General features: G+C 39.1%; 1 protein-coding gene across 1 annotated transcript; it reads left to right on the top strand.

Annotated features, from left to right (window-relative positions):
- The first annotated feature begins 11290 nt into the window (after positions 1 to 11290).
- tcf15 (transcription factor 15) lies at positions 11291 to 14716 on the top strand. The gene is made up of 2 exons (XM_033629743.2): positions 11291 to 11962; positions 12539 to 14716. The coding sequence occupies exons 1-2, from the start codon at positions 11486 to 11488 to the stop codon at positions 12599 to 12601; spliced, it is 540 nt and encodes a 179-aa protein (XP_033485634.1). The 5' UTR covers positions 11291 to 11485; the 3' UTR covers positions 12602 to 14716.
- The last annotated feature ends 3783 nt before the right edge of the window (positions 14717 to 18499 follow it).

Here is an 18499-nt window from a genome sequence, read left to right as displayed (position 1 = left end):
TGAATATGTTTTACCAAAAAGTGACTAGTGGGCTATTTATGATTGTTTGGTACTTTAACTTTGAAGGGTTGGCGGCAGTAGGAAACAAATATGTCCACGCACTGTTAAATTCTGTATCGTCCTCCAAGACTTTTTTAAATCTAGAATGCATAGCTAGCGTAGCAAGGAAAATCCAAGACAAGCCACCACTAGTGAGGTATGATGCACATTTAATTGATGAAATGAAAATGAAAATGAATATGTTAGAAAATAGCCATTATTAATTTCTATATAATTATTTTGCCAAAGCCACAGGGAGCCACTGGAGAGGGGCAAAAGAGCCTCCTGTGGCCACTGAGCCACAGGTTGCCTACCCCTGTCGTAAGGTATGGAGAACGGAACTCAACATATTCAAAACATCATAACGTTCACACAACATGAAATTCTAACGTGTAAAATATCGTCAACATGATTGATATTACAACCAAAATTTAACGTCTGTCTGACATAGGAGTCCAATGTCTTTCTGATGTCATATTGACGTCTGGTGCCAGCAGGGAAACGACATGTTAGGGCACATTAGTGAGAGTATTCACAGTTAAATGGGAATATTAGGGGAGTATTAATTTTCATCAGCCATGTAAACAGCTTACTAGGAGCATTGTCATTTTCGGAATAAGCGCAAAAAACAGAATATTTTGTGCATGTAAACATAGTCAAGTGTCCCAGTAAGCCATGACAGCATGCAGTTAGCCAGCATGCACAAAACCAGGACCCTAAAACTGAAGCAGCTAAATGGAATTCAGCCATTATTAATTTCATTATTTACACCTGTGCCTTTTCTGCTGTTACATGTCAAAATGTGTTCTGTGAAAAAAGACTTATTGAATCCACCAGTGGCTTCTTTCCTTCAAGTGCACCTTTGAGCTCCTTCTCCTGAGCTCTGGGAAAAGATTTAAATATTGTTACACATTTTAGATATTTCAGTCTGAAATTATATCAAACGGTCCCTCTAGTCAATCTCTTTTTTTTTCCCCCTTCATGGCACTGGTGTTAATTTTAGAAATCAAACACTGTGAAGCTGCTTTGTGTGCAGCAGCAGCAGAATATGAGGAATGTGCATTATTTCAGTAACTGAAACCTGCCTGTAAAAGTGCTAATGATTAAGCGGGACCAAATGTTGCAACAGAGTATTAAAGATGTATGAAATCTCACACGTGGTCAGGTTTGATTGTGATGATTCAGACAGCACAGGGAGGAAACAGAGAGGAGCCTCTGGAGCAGATGGTTTGCAGAGGGAGTCAGGTGTTACGAGAACATCAGGCTGACAACTTCTTGTGTCAGAATGCAAGATGCTGTCGTGTCTTGCTGAGGCATAGGTCTTTCCAGTCTTGCTGCTGTCATCCAGGTCAGTTTTAAATGAAAACTCGATTAAACCAAAGCACTTTATCACTTCCTTGAAGTACCACAAGATAAAATCATTTTACAAACTTGTGTAAAAGGATCTGATTGATGGCTTACTCCTCATACTATAATCCCTGATGCTTTAAAGGTACAAACAGGTTCCGCTTACAGTCATCAACATGCAAAACAATGATGCTAATGGTTTGTTTTGCTGTGATGAATAATGCTGAAGGACATGTTTGTTGTTGATTGCAACCTTGAGACTGTTAAATCAGTTTTCTTGGCCCACCGTCATGGAGGAAGGAACTACATCTGCAGAATAATGTGAGTAAAGCGTACATCACAGGCCGCTGCACAAAGACGAGGTCTTTCCGACATCACCGCCTTCACAATGCGAGCACAGAGCTGCTTGATGGTCTCCCTTTGTGGCCATCGAGGAAATGAAGGGAGACCCGAGGGCAGCTTTTACCGACCGGCCCTAAAGGACTCTAAATTTCTCCTCTAAATCGTCGCGTGTGAGAAGACTTCCTGTGGCTCGCTCACTGTCTGGAAGTAACCATATCCTCAAAGGGTTTTTGACACGCAACACCGGCATGAAAAAAATATATTGCACCTGTTGCTTCGGGGAGCGGTTTCCATGGGTGGTTCTGTGCGCTTTATCTTTGAGGATTTAAACACATCAAGGGGGTTTAAGGGGCTAAGAAGAGGAAGTGTTTGTGGCCATTTTTCACAAATGGATTCTCATCACATGCTGTTTTGCAGTTTGATGTTGTCTTGCTCAGTGATGACTGGAGAAATGAACTTAGGGGGACTACTTTGTGTTTACATTAGAATTTGGTGATTCCTTTTTGTTGCCTTAAGCAGGGATTTGATTTTCTCTGCTCAGTACTGTTTCTCTCCTGGAACATTAGAACAAAATATAGTATTGTTAACAGCTATAACTTAAACTTCTATTTTAAGGCCGTCAATGTAATGTAGCTTTAATATGTTTTAATGTGTAACAAAGTTTGTTTACCATCATGTACATTTCTTCATTGTCTCCCTCCATGTATGCCAGCTAGCTAAACTTTAAATTATGGGCAAGTAAGGTCAGAAAAAATGTATATATTATGAGTCCTTGAAAAGTCATGGTAAAGTTTTGAAATTTTGTCAATGAAAATGGGAATGAACCCTGGATTGAAATATATGTATGTAATTTTTTATGTGCAAAGGGGGCATTTATAGGATTTTAGAACACTTGGGGCTCAGCCTGGACCTTTGCAGGGGGTACTTGGGGATCCTCCCCCAAGATATATATATATATATATATATATATATATATATATATATATATATGTGTGTGTGTGTGTGTGTGTGTGTATGTATGTATGTATGGCTTTTTTTCTGTGTATATACATTTACATATATCTATCTATCTATCTATTTATCTATCTATCTATCTATCTATCTATCTATCTATATATATATATATATATGTATGTATATAGCCTATGTCTTTAGATTAGGGGATATTTATAACACATTCAGAGCTGAAGCTACGGATGCCCGGGCCTAAAGACGCCACTACTTCTGTCAGTACTCCAAAATATTTTTACCTCCGCCAAGGAGGTTATGTTTTGTCTGTTTGTTTGTCTGCAAAATAACTCAAAAGTTCTGAACGGATTTTGATTAAATTTTCAGGAAAGGTTGATAATGGGACATGGAACAGATGATAAAATTTTGGTGGCAATCAGTTGAAGCGAAGTGGATAAAATAATAAAATGGGGGGAAATCTGAGCTGCTTGGCGGAGGTCTGCGCTCTCCGAGTGCTTTTCTAGTTCCTTTTGTTTTTGTGGTAGCCTACTGTGAGGGCCCTCTGGTGGCTGTGAGGGAGCACTTAGTTTGTGTATGACAAGTACAAGATGTTATTGTGTAGATTTCTATACTTAAAAGCAGCCAAGAAAGATACTAACCCTTACTGTAAAAAGATTGTTAAAAATGTCTGTTTCTGATTAGACCAAGTTTGCATCTAGGTCTGCAACATGTAACCTTCAGTCATCCTGATTACATCTGAAAACTGAGTTAAAATCTAACATTTATTTTCTTTTGGCGATACAGATAAGATCTGTTATTCCTTGACAAGCAATCACTACACCAGGGATACTCAACTTGCTTTGCCCAGGGGCCACTTTTGCAAAATGACAGGAGGCCAGAGGGTTTAATTAGCCCAGACCTCTGCTGGGGGGGTTGGAGGGTAATAATAAGAATACGAATAAGAATAAGAATAATAAACTATTTATATAACACCTTTCACATGAGAAATGCAGCACAAAGTGCTGTACAATAAGAGCATATAAGCACCAAGTCCTTCACATGAAAATAGACATCATAAAATCATAGAATTTTAAAATCAAGTAAAATACAGTATTTTAAAAGAGTTGCAGCAGTGTGAAGCATAAAAAGAAAGAGTTTCAGACCTGTATCAGGAAGTCAGAGCTAGTTAAAGGCTAAAGTGAACAGATACATTTTTAGCTTTCTTTTTAAAATATTTAGCGAGTAAGCTTCCCTGATATCTGAGGGTCGTGTGTTCCATAGTTTTGGGGCGTGACTGACAAAGGCTGCATCCCCGATCTTTTTCTGGTTGTTGCCAGGAACCTGAAAAAAAATAGCAACAGATGATCGCAGTGTTGTTGCAGGCAAATAGTTAACAAGGGATGCACTCTTGTATCTTATTTTAATGAAAAGAACAAAAACATCCTAGTGTGATTCGGTTTGTTTTCATTGTGAATTAGAAAATTGGCCACAAGTTGATAATCATTGTGCTACACTGCCTGCAGTTACATTGCTCTCTACTTAGGGATTTCGCTATATTTTATTACCCACAGATTCCCTCATGGTCTTGTACATGTCTGTTCCTCAGAGTGTTATATGAACTGAGAAGATCAATTGCTCTATTAGTCTTCACTGTAACCATGAATCTGACAGTTGTTTAAAATCTCTTTAGGATTTTACAGGCCTGCTCTTTCATTCTTTTTACAATGGCAGATTCCTCCTGGGATTTATAATTGTTTTAAAGGTGATAAACATTAATAGAAAGAGCTTTTTCCTCTGTCCTCTAATCACTGCTGAGTCTATGAAGAGGTCCCGGCGCAGAATAAAACCAGACCTTACTAATGTGTCTCTGGCTCTGCTGCAGAATCTGTCTACAGTTTAAACACAGCCAAAAAAATGATCTCTGGTTAGCCAGCTCACCCATTTGTTCCACTTTAGGAGGCGTTACAACCAAATCCTCTTGAAAGAGTGGAGGTGTTTGGGTCGATGATGACTTCTCACAGCTTCCTATCTGGAATTCCCTCAGACTACTGGTGGCTGCAGGCGTGTAATTTGTGCCAGATTTGCAATGTATAGACCCTCTGACCTCCCCTCTGTGTGCTCTGTGCAGTAGTGGAGGAAGTATTTAGATCCTTTAAGTAAAAGTACTATCACTACACTGTAAAACAAAACCTTAAAGTCCTGCATTGAAAATGTTACTTGAATAAAAGTATGCAAGTAAAATATAATGTACTTTAAGTATCACAAGTAAAAGTACTGCTATATTATGTATATTATTAGATTATGACTCATGCATTTATGTAAAGGCAGCGTTTTTACCGTTGTAGTTGGTTGATGTGGACCTCATTTTTAACTGTTTTGAATTGGACTGCAATCAGCGATAATATTAATCAACTGATTGGTTTGTATAAATTCAGAAAATAAAGATTAATGCCTCCATAGTTACTCAGGGGCCAAACTGACATCCTCACAGTGTTGGTTTTGTCCAACCAACGGCCCAAAACTCGAAATTAATAAAAACAAATAGATTTTTCTTTCAATTTTAATTATAATTAAGAGGAAAAGCAGCAAGTTGTCACATTTAAGAAGCTTGAACCATGATTTTTTTTTTTTTGCATTTTTGCATGAACAGAGTGACTGCAGGTCCCTAAAAAGTCCTAAAATGTCTACTACTAGTAAAAGAACTTGTCTTAAATTCACATTGGATGCATCTTAAATGTTTTTCAGTCATGTCACTGTCTATTTGAGGATGAAAAATTTTAATCGCAACACCTGAATGAGCGTAATGCCCAAATTTTGCCCATTCTGCATCATTAAACGTAGGTTTTTTGTGGGGGTGGGGCTTACCTCTTTGCACATGCAGAGTTGTAAGCACAGAGAATATCATCTGTGTCATTTTACCTTAATGTTAATTTTGAACTGACGTCATCAACTTGTTTACTTGGAAAGAATATATTTTCACTTGCTGTGAATTTCCATCGGAAGTTTGGTCTTAAACTTCATTTGAAGTGGTATAAAAAGATCTTAAATTGACTTTTTTTAACCTGTACACACCCCAATGAAATACGACATTACAGTCATCAAAATACTTGCCAGTTGATTTTCTGTCAGGCGATTAATTGTTCAAGCTGTATTTGTACATTTTCATATATTTTGTATGCAAAATCTTAATTTGTAAAATAACTAAAGCCATTAGATAATTGTAGTGGAGTTAAAAGCACAATATTTCCCTCCGAACTGTAGAGTTGATGTATAAGGTGGCATGAAAAAGTGGCATGAGAGGAAATATACTCAAGTAAATTACAAGTACCTAAAATTTGTACTTAAGTACAGTGCATGAGTAGATGTACTTAGTTACATCCCACCACTGTGTGACTCACAGTGCCTGAACCTTCATCTTTCTGTGGCTTTGTGAAAGTACACATGAGGTAGAACAGCAGTGGGTTGGATTTCACACAGGCTTCAAACTCAGAGTGGATTTATTCGACTTGACAGGGCTCCACTATAAATGGACCAGTTGACTCATTAGAAGGCATTGACTGTGGTCAGACATATTATCATGCACTTCACATCAGCTTTGTCCTCTAACATCACTCTGTTGACTTCTGCTGTAGGTGTAAACCCAAAGCCCCAGCTCAGCTCGGGACATCAAACATCTGAAACCACATGCAACAGAACAGCAAGACAAACCAACACAACCTTAGACTTAAACCACACCATATTTCTCTGCAACACCTGACCATAAGCTGCTTTAAGAGAAAGGAGAGACAGTCAGTACTTACCAGCCAGGCTGTTGCTCTCAGCCCCAAGCGCCTTTGTTCCTGCTGAAGACATAAATCTGAAAAACAGGGCCCTGATTTTACAATTTTAATTTGAATAAAAGGCTGCATAATTTCCTCAAACAGCTGGGCACTGCAGTGTCTGGCAAACATTACTCAAATAGGAGTTAACAGTGTATTTGTTAAGGACAATTTGCATGTCACATGTGGTGCTACACTGTGGGTCACTGATGTGTTTTTAATAGTTTTTGGAAAACAATAAAGCTCAGAGGAATAAACTATATCCGTGTTTGGCTACACAGGCAATACTTGTGAGTTGGATCAATTCATGGTTGGTTTTTAGGTTTGAATTAGGTTGTTTGACAATAATCTACAATACCACTAAACAAGTCCTTTTAAGTAATGTAAAGGAAGGTATTAATCATGTTACAGAGTATTTTAAGACCGTGGGATTTCTACTTCTACTTAAGTAAAGGAGCCAAGTACTTCTGGTGCCACTACTAAACACAAAGTACACTTGAGTCTGATGGGAATGTCATTTGTTTTGCAACTCATTCGGACAAATAAAAACTTTCACCTGATGATGCTGTTAGATCAAAAGTAAGGGGATCAGCAAAGTTATACAGTTCACCCTAAAGGGGATGTGAATGTGTGCTCCAAATTTTAATGGCATTTTATCCAATAGTTGTTGAGACGTTTCACTCAAAAGTCAGAGCATCACCAAAGCCATTAGGGTTCATCCACCCTGGAGCATGAATGTGTCAAACTTTGCGCCTATCCATCCAGTAGATGTTCACATATTTTACAGGGTAAGTGTAAACTTTAACCTGCTGGTGGCGCTAAAGAAAAAGTCAGATGATTACAGAAGTCACAAGGGTTCATCCTCAGAGGAACCTGAATAGTTGTATCAAATTTTAAAGGACTAAGTTGAATAGTTGTTGAGATATTTCACTTACAGCCAAACATGACAACCTCATAGTCGCTCTAGAATGCAAGTCAGGGGATGACCAAAGTCATTAGGATTCATCCTCTGGGGAACATCACTGTATCAAATTTTGTGCTAATCCATCCAGTAGATATTGAAGTATTTCATAAGATATTTTAAAATTTTAACCAGCTTGTTGCGCTAGAGAAAAGGTCAGATGATCACTACAGTTACAAGGATTCATCCTCCGGGGAACATGAATAGCTGTACCAAATTTCATGGCAATCAATCAAATAGTTGTTGTAATATTTCACTAAAAGCCAAACTTGTGAATCTCATAGTGGCTCTACAGGGAAAGGTTGGGTATCACCAAAGTCAGTAAGATTCAGGGGAAGTCAGGGGAACATGAAGGTATCAGATTCGCTGTTGTTGAAATATTTCACTAAAGCCAAACATGTCAACCTCGTAGTGACAATGGGGAAAGTCAGTTTCACCAAAGTCATTGCAGTCAATCCTCTGGGGAACATGAAAATTTGTACAAAATTTCATGACTATCAATTAAATCGTTTTTGGGATATTTCATTCATAGTAGCATTAGAAGGGAAGTCTGAGGATCACTAAAGTAACCAGGGTTCATCCTCTGGAGAACATAAATAGCTGTACCAAATTTCATGACAATTAGTAAAATAGTTGTTGAGACATTTCACTAAAAGCCAAACACATCTACCTTATAGTGGTGCCAGAGGGAAAGGCAGGGTATCACCACAGTCATCAATATTCGTCCTCAGGGGAACATGAATGTATCAAATTTTGCATCAATCCATACTTCACAAGATAATTGAAAGTTTGATCTTGCTAGTGGTGCTAGAAATAAAGTCAGATGGTCACTTATGTTATGAGTATTCATCCTCTGGGGAACCTGAATAGCTGTACCTAATCCATGGCAATCAAATAGCTGTTGAGATATTTCACTAAAAGCCAGCCATGTCAACCTTATAATGACAATGGGGAAAGTCAGGATCACCAAAGTCATTACAGTCAATCATCTGGGGAACATGAATATTCGTACAAGATTTTTTGACTATCAATCGAATACTTGTTGGAATATTTCATTCACAATGGCAGAGGGATATTCAGAGGATCACCACAGTCATTTGGGTTCATCATCTGGGGAACATAAATAGCGGTACAACCAATCCATATCCCATAAGATAGGTGAAAATTTGAACCTGCTGGTGGTGCTAGAAAAAATGTCAGATGGTCACTAAAGTTACAAGTGTTCATCCTCTGGGGAACCTGACCTGCTGTACCAAATTCCATGGCAATCAGTTAAATTATTGTTGAGATATTTCACTAAAAACCAAACATGGCAATCTCATAGTGGCTCCATGACAAAAGAGAGATCATCACCAAAGTCATAAGGACTCATCCTCTGGGGAACATGAATATTTGTACAAAATTTCACAACAATCTTGTAAAGCAATGAACACACAGACGGACATTCCCGTGTATAAAATGGCAGAGCATGCAACAGCACAGAAACAGAAAACCCTCCTCAGACTGAGCTGCTGTTCTCAGAGATCTGTGAAGCTCAACAACACAGGACTCAGTGGGTGGTAAAGCCAACCTGCTGTCGCCTCATCAGTATGGATAAATGGATCTGCTTCTTCCGGAAGAGCAGGAGAGCTTTCACAGTTCCATGAAATAAGAGAGTTCTTCTAAGAACATTCTAACTTGTGTCTGCAGTCCCAAGTCAACACACACAGGTTCACACGCCTCACACACGCACACACACACAGTAAATTCACAGTGAGTCTTCATGGGTCTTTGTAAATGTAATAACCACACAGCAGCAGCAAAGTGCCTGAGACCTGCAACATAATTATGTTTGCTGAAAGCTGAGGAGATTTGTTGACCTTTAAAGTGTTGTTACTGCATCGTATCGGATATCACAGCAAATTAAAATCAGTTTGTGTATCTTACAGAGCTCATGAGGTTTTTTAAATTAACTTGTGTGAAGTTAAATCTCTGGAGAGGCGACTTTATTTCTGCTAATTGAAATATTCACACAGCCTTTGCTACTGCAGATTCCTCTTCGGTTCGTGTCCTTTGTGAGACCTCAGAGCTCCTGCAGCAGACAGTGTCGGTGTCTACAGTCTGACTGTTGATGCAGCTGAGGCACACTGACGTGGTCGAATGTGGCTGGAGGCGACTGGAGTCACTAAATGATCCATTTGCCCTGTTGTGTTTTTTTAAACTCAGGATCATCTGCTCAGTGTTTATTTACTCACACTTAACTTTCTCCTGCTGCCTGAGCTGTACTCCTCAGTTACGACCTTTCAATACTGAGCAGAAGGATTATTTAACTCACCTAAGCCTGTTTGTCGCTGCACTACAGTCATACAAGGTGTAATGTTAAGCCAGGAGATGCTCAAATTAAAAAATGTCTCCTTGCTTTGACAGTTTCCACTGTCCAACAGAATTTACATACAGCTCTCCAAACACCTGCACAATTATATGTAGATGTTGAAAAAGCTTAAGTTTTGCAAGATAATAAGCTCACTTTGGTCTTGACTGCATTTACCAGCCAACTAAATCAAACCTCAGTGGGTGGCAGCACCATAAACATGTCAGACTAACACCAGATAGTAAACTGTAAAATGACTGAAAAGCAAACTTCAGTCCCTAAATGCCTTTAAAAGACTCCACAGGCTTTGCATTCAGATTTTGCAAGTTTATAATGATGCTCCTGGCACAGGCATTTTTTTTAAATGAGACAAGTTCCCTCCATCCTCTACATAAGGTAAAGGCAGTGGTGAAATTAAATTAAGTACATTTACGCATGTACTGTACCTAAGTGAAGTTTCGAGATACTTGTACTTTACTTAAGCACATTTTTTTGGCATATTTTATTATTTTCTGTTATACTTTTTCACTCTGACAATTGCATTTGACAGCCATAGTTACAAGTTACTGCTGATTAAAAAATACAAAGAAAATATTGGAGTTTATTAAAAAAGAATGCATTATATTCCATAAACTAGTTAAAAATTTGATCCACATTGACCAGCGTCAAGACTAAAATCCGACTAACACATTAATGCATAAGTAATATTAATGTAAAATCCAATTACCGTCTGCAAAAAGAGTACTTTTACTTTTTATATAGGCTATTTCACTGCTAACAGGTATGTACTTCTCAAGTACGATCTTTAATGTCTTAGATTTTGATATGAGTCCAAAACCAGTCCCAAGGAGATACTCCTCTCTCCTGATCACCATTAATTCTACTGTGCATACATTCATAAGATGCAATTTCCACCATTGCATGAACCCAATCTTTCAGTTCTGGGGCCTTTGCTGTCTTCCAGTGTCTTACAGTAACTGAACAGACAACTTTGAATTTAAAGAGATTTCTGAACCAAACCAACAGCTTAAAATTTCTAGTAGTCTAACCTAGAGTGGTCTGACCAAACAGGACTTTCACTTTTAATGGAGTATTTTTTTACTATGTTGTTTTACTAACTTTATCTTAATATTTCTCCCACCACTGAATTCAGGTATAACTTTTTGCTATACTAAGTCTTGTCATACACAGTCTGTTACAATCTATAAATCAAATAGAATCTACAATGGCTTCAAAACTTGTAAATAATGACACAAAAAATGCCAAAAGAAAAGGTGCTACTGTTTAATAGTTCTGCAGTTTAAACCACTTTATCCATTAATGTATCACTGTAATATTCATGTGAAATTATTGTGTATTTGTGCTTTATAAGAATTTGGCTTGTTTATGCTGAGTTCCTATTTGTGAGTCTCCATTGGAGAGGTTACTGTAACACTGTGGGCTGCAGGCAGCTCCTCCCATCCTGCTATAAGAGCCCAGCTGACCAGGTAGTCAGCGTCCATCCCTAAAATAGGCCAGTTCAAACTGACTTTAAGAAAAGTCGGTCAGCTTTATTAAAAACCTCTTTTTCTTCACAGGTGGTTACACGCAGCCTTTGTGCCATACTGAGATGTAGGATTGGACCCTGAGTTTGTTTTCGGTCTGATCTAACAGAGGATTTGGAGCCGGAACATTTTGAAGATGACTTTCGCCATGCTGCGGCCTGTGGCGACACACTTGATCTACTCAGACTTCACCATCACGTCTGAGGATGATGAAAACCGCAGCGAGAGCGACGGCAGCTCGGAGCAAAGTTACTGCGGCTCCACAGTGAAACGAAGGAGGATTTCGCGCAAACTGGAGGGAGAGCCCCCGGTGGTGGTGAAACAGAGGAGCGCGGCTAACGCCAGGGAGAGAGGCAGGACCCAGAGTGTCAACACCGCGTTCACAGCTCTTCGGACTCTCATACCCACCGAGCCGGTGGACAGAAAGCTCTCCAAGATTGAAACGCTCCGACTGGCATCCAGCTACATTTCCCATCTGGCCAACGTGCTCCTGCTCGGAGACGGCGGCGCTGATGGACAGCCCTGCCTCGGCGCGGTTCATGCGCAAGGAGAGAGCGGGGCGCAGCAGCCGCGGACCATCTGCACCTTCTGTTTGAGCAACCAGAGGAAAGGGGTAAATGCTGTTTTACTCTGTATTCATAGTCAAAGCGGGTTAAAACCAAGCGCAGCTTAAATACAACTGATGTGTTAAATCTGCGAAAATTATCAAAGTGACAGGAAAACATTAAACCACAGCCCAAATACTTTTTTATTTTTGTCTCGATCATGCTTTTTCGGGAAGCCTTCGACTCATGCAGCATCTGTTTATCTTTCAATGGTAACCACTTTTGTGTAAATCCATTATTTTGTTTTGGAATGTGTGCGTAAAAGGCGCTTTTACGCACGGCACATGTCTTGGCGCTCGCTGTAAATTCCTCAGTCAGCCACAGATGTTTTTTTATTTTTGACCACTGTGAGGACTTCACTGCAGTGCAAAACATAATATGATACAGTACAACATAATTACTAGCTTCCTGAATTTGGACATTAATGTGACATCACACAGTGACGCTAAAAAATGTTGTTGATTTGTAGGAAATTAACATGAATTATGTCTTTATTTGCCTAAAAATTACAATGACTTCTGGTGCAATTAAAGTAAATATTGTTGAATCTTTATATGACTGAGACATTTCTTTTTTTGTTACAGATTAAGGATGGAAAAGACTGTTTAAAAATGCGAGGGCTGGGTCCGCTGCGAATGAGACGCTGACTGAAGACCAGTGAATGATTAGCAACCTGAAAATCCTCAAAGACTTTCTCAGGGAAGAGTCAAAGCTGGTGTTACATATCACACACACACACACACACACACACACACACACACACACACACACATGCTGGATCAAATGATGGAACCAAAGAAGGGGCTATTTATACTTGACTGGGAAATTTAAGCATAAGCCTTTCAGAGATGCAGTGCATTTGTTTGAAAACTTATGAGTTCTTGTTCTTTTTTATTATTTTTTTTACCCCTCAAAAAGTTTAAATAAAATATATTTTATCAAAATAAAAGCCGTTATTTTCCTGATTCCCAGGTTTGTCCTATGACAAGAAGAAATACACCAGTGAAAACAAGCTGTCAAACTGAAAGGAGTCAGTCATGTCAAAATATATTTCAGATTGTGGTGATGGGTAGGACACTGTTGTAAAACTAAATACATGCAGAGGTAATGGCTGAAACTGGCAATAGAAAATTAATTTTTATTTTTATTTTATTTTAAAGGGTGCTTTTATTGTACAAAAAAAAGCTCAACTGCAGTTTGGAAAATTACATAAATGACAAAATTGAAATTGAATTTCTAAGGAAGAAAGAAGAAACTTTATTTGTTTGACACCTAAATGCTGAATTAACAAACTATATTTATCCTCAGCTCCTTTTGCAATATATTTTTTTTATGACCGATTTAGTGGTATTGAATGTCTTTATGGAAATATGTCTGAAACACACACACACTTTCCACTGTTTCCAGTAACGTTGCCAGGACGGTGTTTATGAAACCCACAGAGCCTCAGCAAAGGTTCAAGGTTTCTGGTGTCAGTGACTGGTGTATTCTTTTCCAGAACTCACGATTGGTGTTTTTTTGAAGTCTGTTATCGATTAGTCACGGCAAATAGTAGCCCACACTCTGCTCGGAGCCCCCAACACAGCTGTTGGTATGTCAGAGGGATAAATCACTGCTGTGGGCCCAATGGACGGGGAGAGATGGGGTGAGAGGTCAGAGGTCACAGTGGAGCGCAGAAGCGGAGCCCTGCTGACGTGTAATCATGTCAAATGACGCAAATATAATGTCGATCCCAAAAATAACTTCCTGTGATTTTACTTTTTTTTTTTTATGAGTGGATTAGTTCACGTGTCAGCACATGTTGAGGACTCACCCTGAATCTGATACTCAGGCTGTTAACCACCACTGTCATCATAGTAGAATTTTACTGTCTTATTTATTTTCTTACAATCAGCTGCAAATATTTGTTGATTTTATAGTTTCATATTCTTTTGCAACACGGTCACTGCAACACTGTTAAATTCAGATCTCTTTCATTGCAACCCAACCAGCAGAATAAATGTTGGCTTTGTACGTTTCTGCAATCCATGGATATGTTACATTTGTGTGTTTCATATGTAGCTGATAAATGTTGAAACTTAAAATTTCCTTACATTTCAGTTTTATTTTGTGACAACACACTGGTTATGGCTGCAACTCATGATTATTTTCATTTTTAACTTTTATTCCAATTATTTTTACAATAAATTGATTAATTGTTAAGTCTATAAAATGTCCAAAAAATGGAGGAGAAAAAAAGCTGAACACACTTTCCCAGAACCCAAGTGACGACTTCAGTTTGCTTCTTTTTTCCAACCAACAGTCCAAAACTGAAAGACTCTTCATTTACTATTATAAATGACAAAGAAAGGCAGCAAAGTTTTGACATTTTATGTTTGAAAAATCACTGAAATGATTAACTGATTATCAAAATAGTTTATTTCGACCAAATTAATGAATCGACTAATTGTTGTAGCTCAAGCTGTGGTAAATGTGTGGATGTTTGAGCACAAAAAACACTTGGTAAGGGGACAGGAAAAAAAATGTTTTGGTTTTAAAAACCTAGTTTGGTTGGCACAAATATGGCTGGAAATGTCCCAGCGTTTTATCAAAAATAACCACTGATGTTTGTTGGTCTTGAACTGTGGTCTGCTTTGTTAGGGTTAGGTAAAGATCATGGCTTGGCAAAAACACGACTGGAAATGTCCCGACCTCTCTAAAAAAATACCCAGTTTGGCAAAAACATGGCTGTAGCTTCCTGCTAATAAATACCCCATTGAGTCGGCACAAACTTGGCTAGAAACGTCCCGACCTTTTGTTGAAGACACCCATGTTAAATGTTTCTCTGTTTTGTTAAAAATATATCTGCTTTTGCTGGTCTCAAACTGTGTGATGTCTGCTGATGTCTCCTGTTTGGTGGCCCACTCGCCTTGGTGTCACACCATCCACCATCCCTTCCTCCTGATGAGAAACTCAGCTCATAATCAGAACTTCTTAACTTTAGAGGCAATACCATACATATGAAACACAAATGATACATATCTGTAGTTTGCAGAAATGTAAATGCGAACATGTTATTCTGGTGACTGAGCTCTTCACTGGGAAACATTTCATAACTGCAGCCCAGTCTCTGTGGACCTCTCTCTGTCTTCGGTCTGAAAAAGACGCTGTAGTAATCGGTCCAACAGGCGGATTGCAGCTCAGACACACAGACAGCTGAGCCCAAGTTCCTGTCTGGCATCGCTTTGAATCATGCTGCAAACTCAGTCCTCAGAATGACAGAGGGAGGCTCCCCGGCGACACAGGAGGCTGTATGGAAAGTGAATTTTAAGGCAGTTAAAGGTGCATGCTGGGGGTCCGAGCTCCCCACCACCACCCCTCCCCCATCTGCCCTGTCAGGCTAATTGGAATTTGCTGTGCTAAGTCCTCCATGCTCAGGGCCCCGGGGCCTCCTCAAATGGCTCCCAGAGGCTCCCCCCGGCAGGAAGATGTCACGGAGGCACAGGAAGGAAAAACAACGCACAGCCGACCTCTCCGAGGAACTCTCTGTGCGGCGGGCTTTGGGTCAGTGCCAGTCTTGACTTCATCCGGTGCTGAGACCCAGATGTACAGCTCTCTGGTGGTGCTCCTCAGTATGAGCACACCAAATACTGAGTTTTCAACCAATTCGGAAGTAGACAGGTTTTTTTATGTTTTTGGTTTTTTTTGCCTCAAGATGACAGGTAACAAATTGATGGCGGAGAGCATCAGAGGAGAGGAGGGAAAAATAAGGTCAGTGAGGATCTGTTTAACATGTCTGACAGGCGAGGATCCACCTGGGGACCACTGCAAAGGTTTACTACTTCGCTTTGGTGAGTTTTTCCCTCTTCCTCGGACGCTCGCATCTCTTAATCCCAAAAGAGGTTTTGTGCAGGAAGAATTTCAGCGGAGATGAAATGAAGCTAGACGGCAGTTCCTCCTCCTGCTGCCAGTTTTATGACCTGACATGAAAAATGACCTTGACTGTCTGAAAGATAGAAAAAAAACAAGAATAAAACACTTGTTGCTTCACTTCAATTATCTTTTTCTGCTATTTTATGCCATGTCTTTGAAGGATGAAGCCTGAACTCACCCTTTAATTTTACATAAATAAACACAGAGCACAGAAACAAAGAGGAGACGGAGAGAGATGCTTTTCGTTTCCATCGTGTGCTGCACAGTAAAAATTGCTGGGTTATAAATATAACACCAGAGCAACACTGGGTTAACTTTACTCAACACCAATTGGTTGTTTTGACCCAGTGTTAGTGTTTCTTTTGTTGTTGTTTTTTTTTATGACGGTTATTTACCCAAACTAAAATATAGTTATTAAATATAATTATTTTGGCCTGATGTTAAAAAACAAACTCAAATTTTACCTTTAAAACTTTCAGAAATTTACTGTCAGCTGTACCTGTGACATTAAAAGCTCCAAAAAATCTGTAGCAAATAGTGATATGTAAGCAGACATGTAAGTTCTGTACTTAAGTTAAGTTTTAGGCTACTTGATTATTCCTATTGTATACTGATTTGTAATTCGATTCCACATTTCAGAGGGACATGTTTTACTTTTCTCTGCACTACTTTTTTTTACACTTAGAGTTACTTTTTACATCTAAAAAAATTGAGTACATGTTTAAGATATGATTCAGTACTTGACTACTAATCAGTGATGGAGTCTAACTGAGTACATTTACTAAAGTACCTCACATAAGTACAAATTCGAGATACTGTACTTGAGTATTTGCATTTTCTGTTATTTGCACTACTCCCCTATATCTCAGAGGAAAAATATTGTACCTTTTACTCCACTACACTGGTGACAGCTGTCTCTCTCATTTTAAATGTTTGTGATAAACTGAAGAATGAAGTGTTCCTTTATAGGCTGAAAAAAAATATCCTGTTTCTTCAAATAAATAAACTCTTCAAAACCCTCTTTGATCAGCTGGAAAATGCATCATCACAAAGATAAAACCGGTGTTTTTCTGACAATATTAAAAGTTTTTAGAGATACCTGGTTCTCACAGGACAGCGACGCTTCAAACATACGATGATCTTATAGAATATGATGCATTGCTGCAGATTAAACTACCCAGCAATTTATAAAGGAGTTAAAATTAGCACAACTTTAAACATCTGCAGGCATAAAATGCAGCAGTGCAGCAGTAATGTTAATTCATAAACATCAGATGTAATAGTAAAACACTGACAGGGAAAGTTTTACTTTATTGTGGTTAGGGTTTGAATGCAGGACTTTTACTTGTTGTGGATTATTTTCACAGTGTAATTATTTTGTTGAAGTAAAGAATCTGAATAACCTTCCACCACAGTTAATGATCTACGAAGTCGTTTACTATATATATATTTTTTTAGAGATTTACCAGAATAATGGTATACTTCTACTCCACTATATTTCTATATTTTATAGGTACATTTGGCAAATAATACAGGGCTTTTACATTATTGTATTGGTACTTCTACTTAAGTAAAATATCTTACAGGTTCTGTACGCAACATGTAATGCATTAATATAGCAAAAAATAGCCCGGCACTATTTGCTATGTAAAGATATAGTGGAGTAATGCTGTCCTGAGCAGAGAATGAAGTCATGGTAACACAGCATATCCTAGCTGTACAGGAGGATGTTATAATAAAGTGACACTAATTAAATATAATAAAATATTACACAATGTAACTAAGGAAAACACCCCCTGGATTATTACTCCCACTTACGGTGGTAGGAAGTTAGGGCTCGTACCAATGGATACACGGGCGGCCACATGTGCATGTAAGTGAATGTGTCTAGTTTATCGCTGCTGCTTTGCACTGTCCTCATACGGCAGTGACTGCTGATATCGGGATGGCATCGTGGCAGAAGTGTCCACTCTCCGGTTCCCCCAGTGAACACCGTTAGCTCTGTCAGTGCTGTTGCCGCTGTTTAGCACTGTTTATAGCGTTAGCACCATTAGCTGTTAGGCGCTAGCTCAGCCACCTCTATGTCAACTCGGTGTCATTCTGAAGTCGTTGAATACCAGTGCTTGGGCAGTGACTTCCGCCATCACACACTGTTGAAAAAAGCCATCTTTTCACTTTGGCGTGATACACGGGCGGTTGCCATTAATGTGGAATGGCGCTTGGCAGCCTCAGGGGAAATGCAACGGGTGGTTGGGTGCAACAACCACTGACTTTCACCCCACCTGTGTTTGCTTCCTGTCAGAATGAAAAGTCAATCCTTGTTATTTCTTTCTAAACCTAACCATGCGCTTTTGTTGCTTAAACCTAACCACATGCGTGTGCTGTCTCAATGTAACCATGTGTGTTTGTTGAAGAAAAACATGTCAACTTGAAAGGACAGACACAGGAAATGTCCACGCTCAGCAGTCAGACAGGAGTCAGGTTAATTTCCAGGGCTGGTACCTGCGGTTATTCCACAGGCTAGTTAATAACATGTCGGGCAGGAAATCTAAAGTGTGGGATCATTTTGAGAAGGTGAAGGACGAACCCAGGGTGATATGTAAACTCATCTTCATTGGTCGACTACAAACATG

Source organism: Epinephelus lanceolatus, chromosome 8, assembly GCF_041903045.1.
Source record: "Epinephelus lanceolatus isolate andai-2023 chromosome 8, ASM4190304v1, whole genome shotgun sequence".
Taxonomy (NCBI): domain Eukaryota; kingdom Metazoa; phylum Chordata; class Actinopteri; order Perciformes; family Serranidae; genus Epinephelus; species Epinephelus lanceolatus.
The sequence above is the reverse complement of the archived record's forward strand: the minus strand, read 5'-3'. Positions and strand labels throughout refer to the sequence as shown.

Bases quoted from the DNA above. Each gene is read 5' to 3' on its own strand.
- tcf15 (XM_033629743.2), top strand. From the start codon at position 11,486: ATGACTTTCGCCATGCTGCGGCCTGTGGCGACACACTTGATCTACTCA. The intron at 11,963-12,538 runs GTAAATGCTGTT...TTTTTGTTACAG, and splicing joins TGAGCAACCAGAGGAAAGGG to ATTAAGGATGGAAAAGACTG.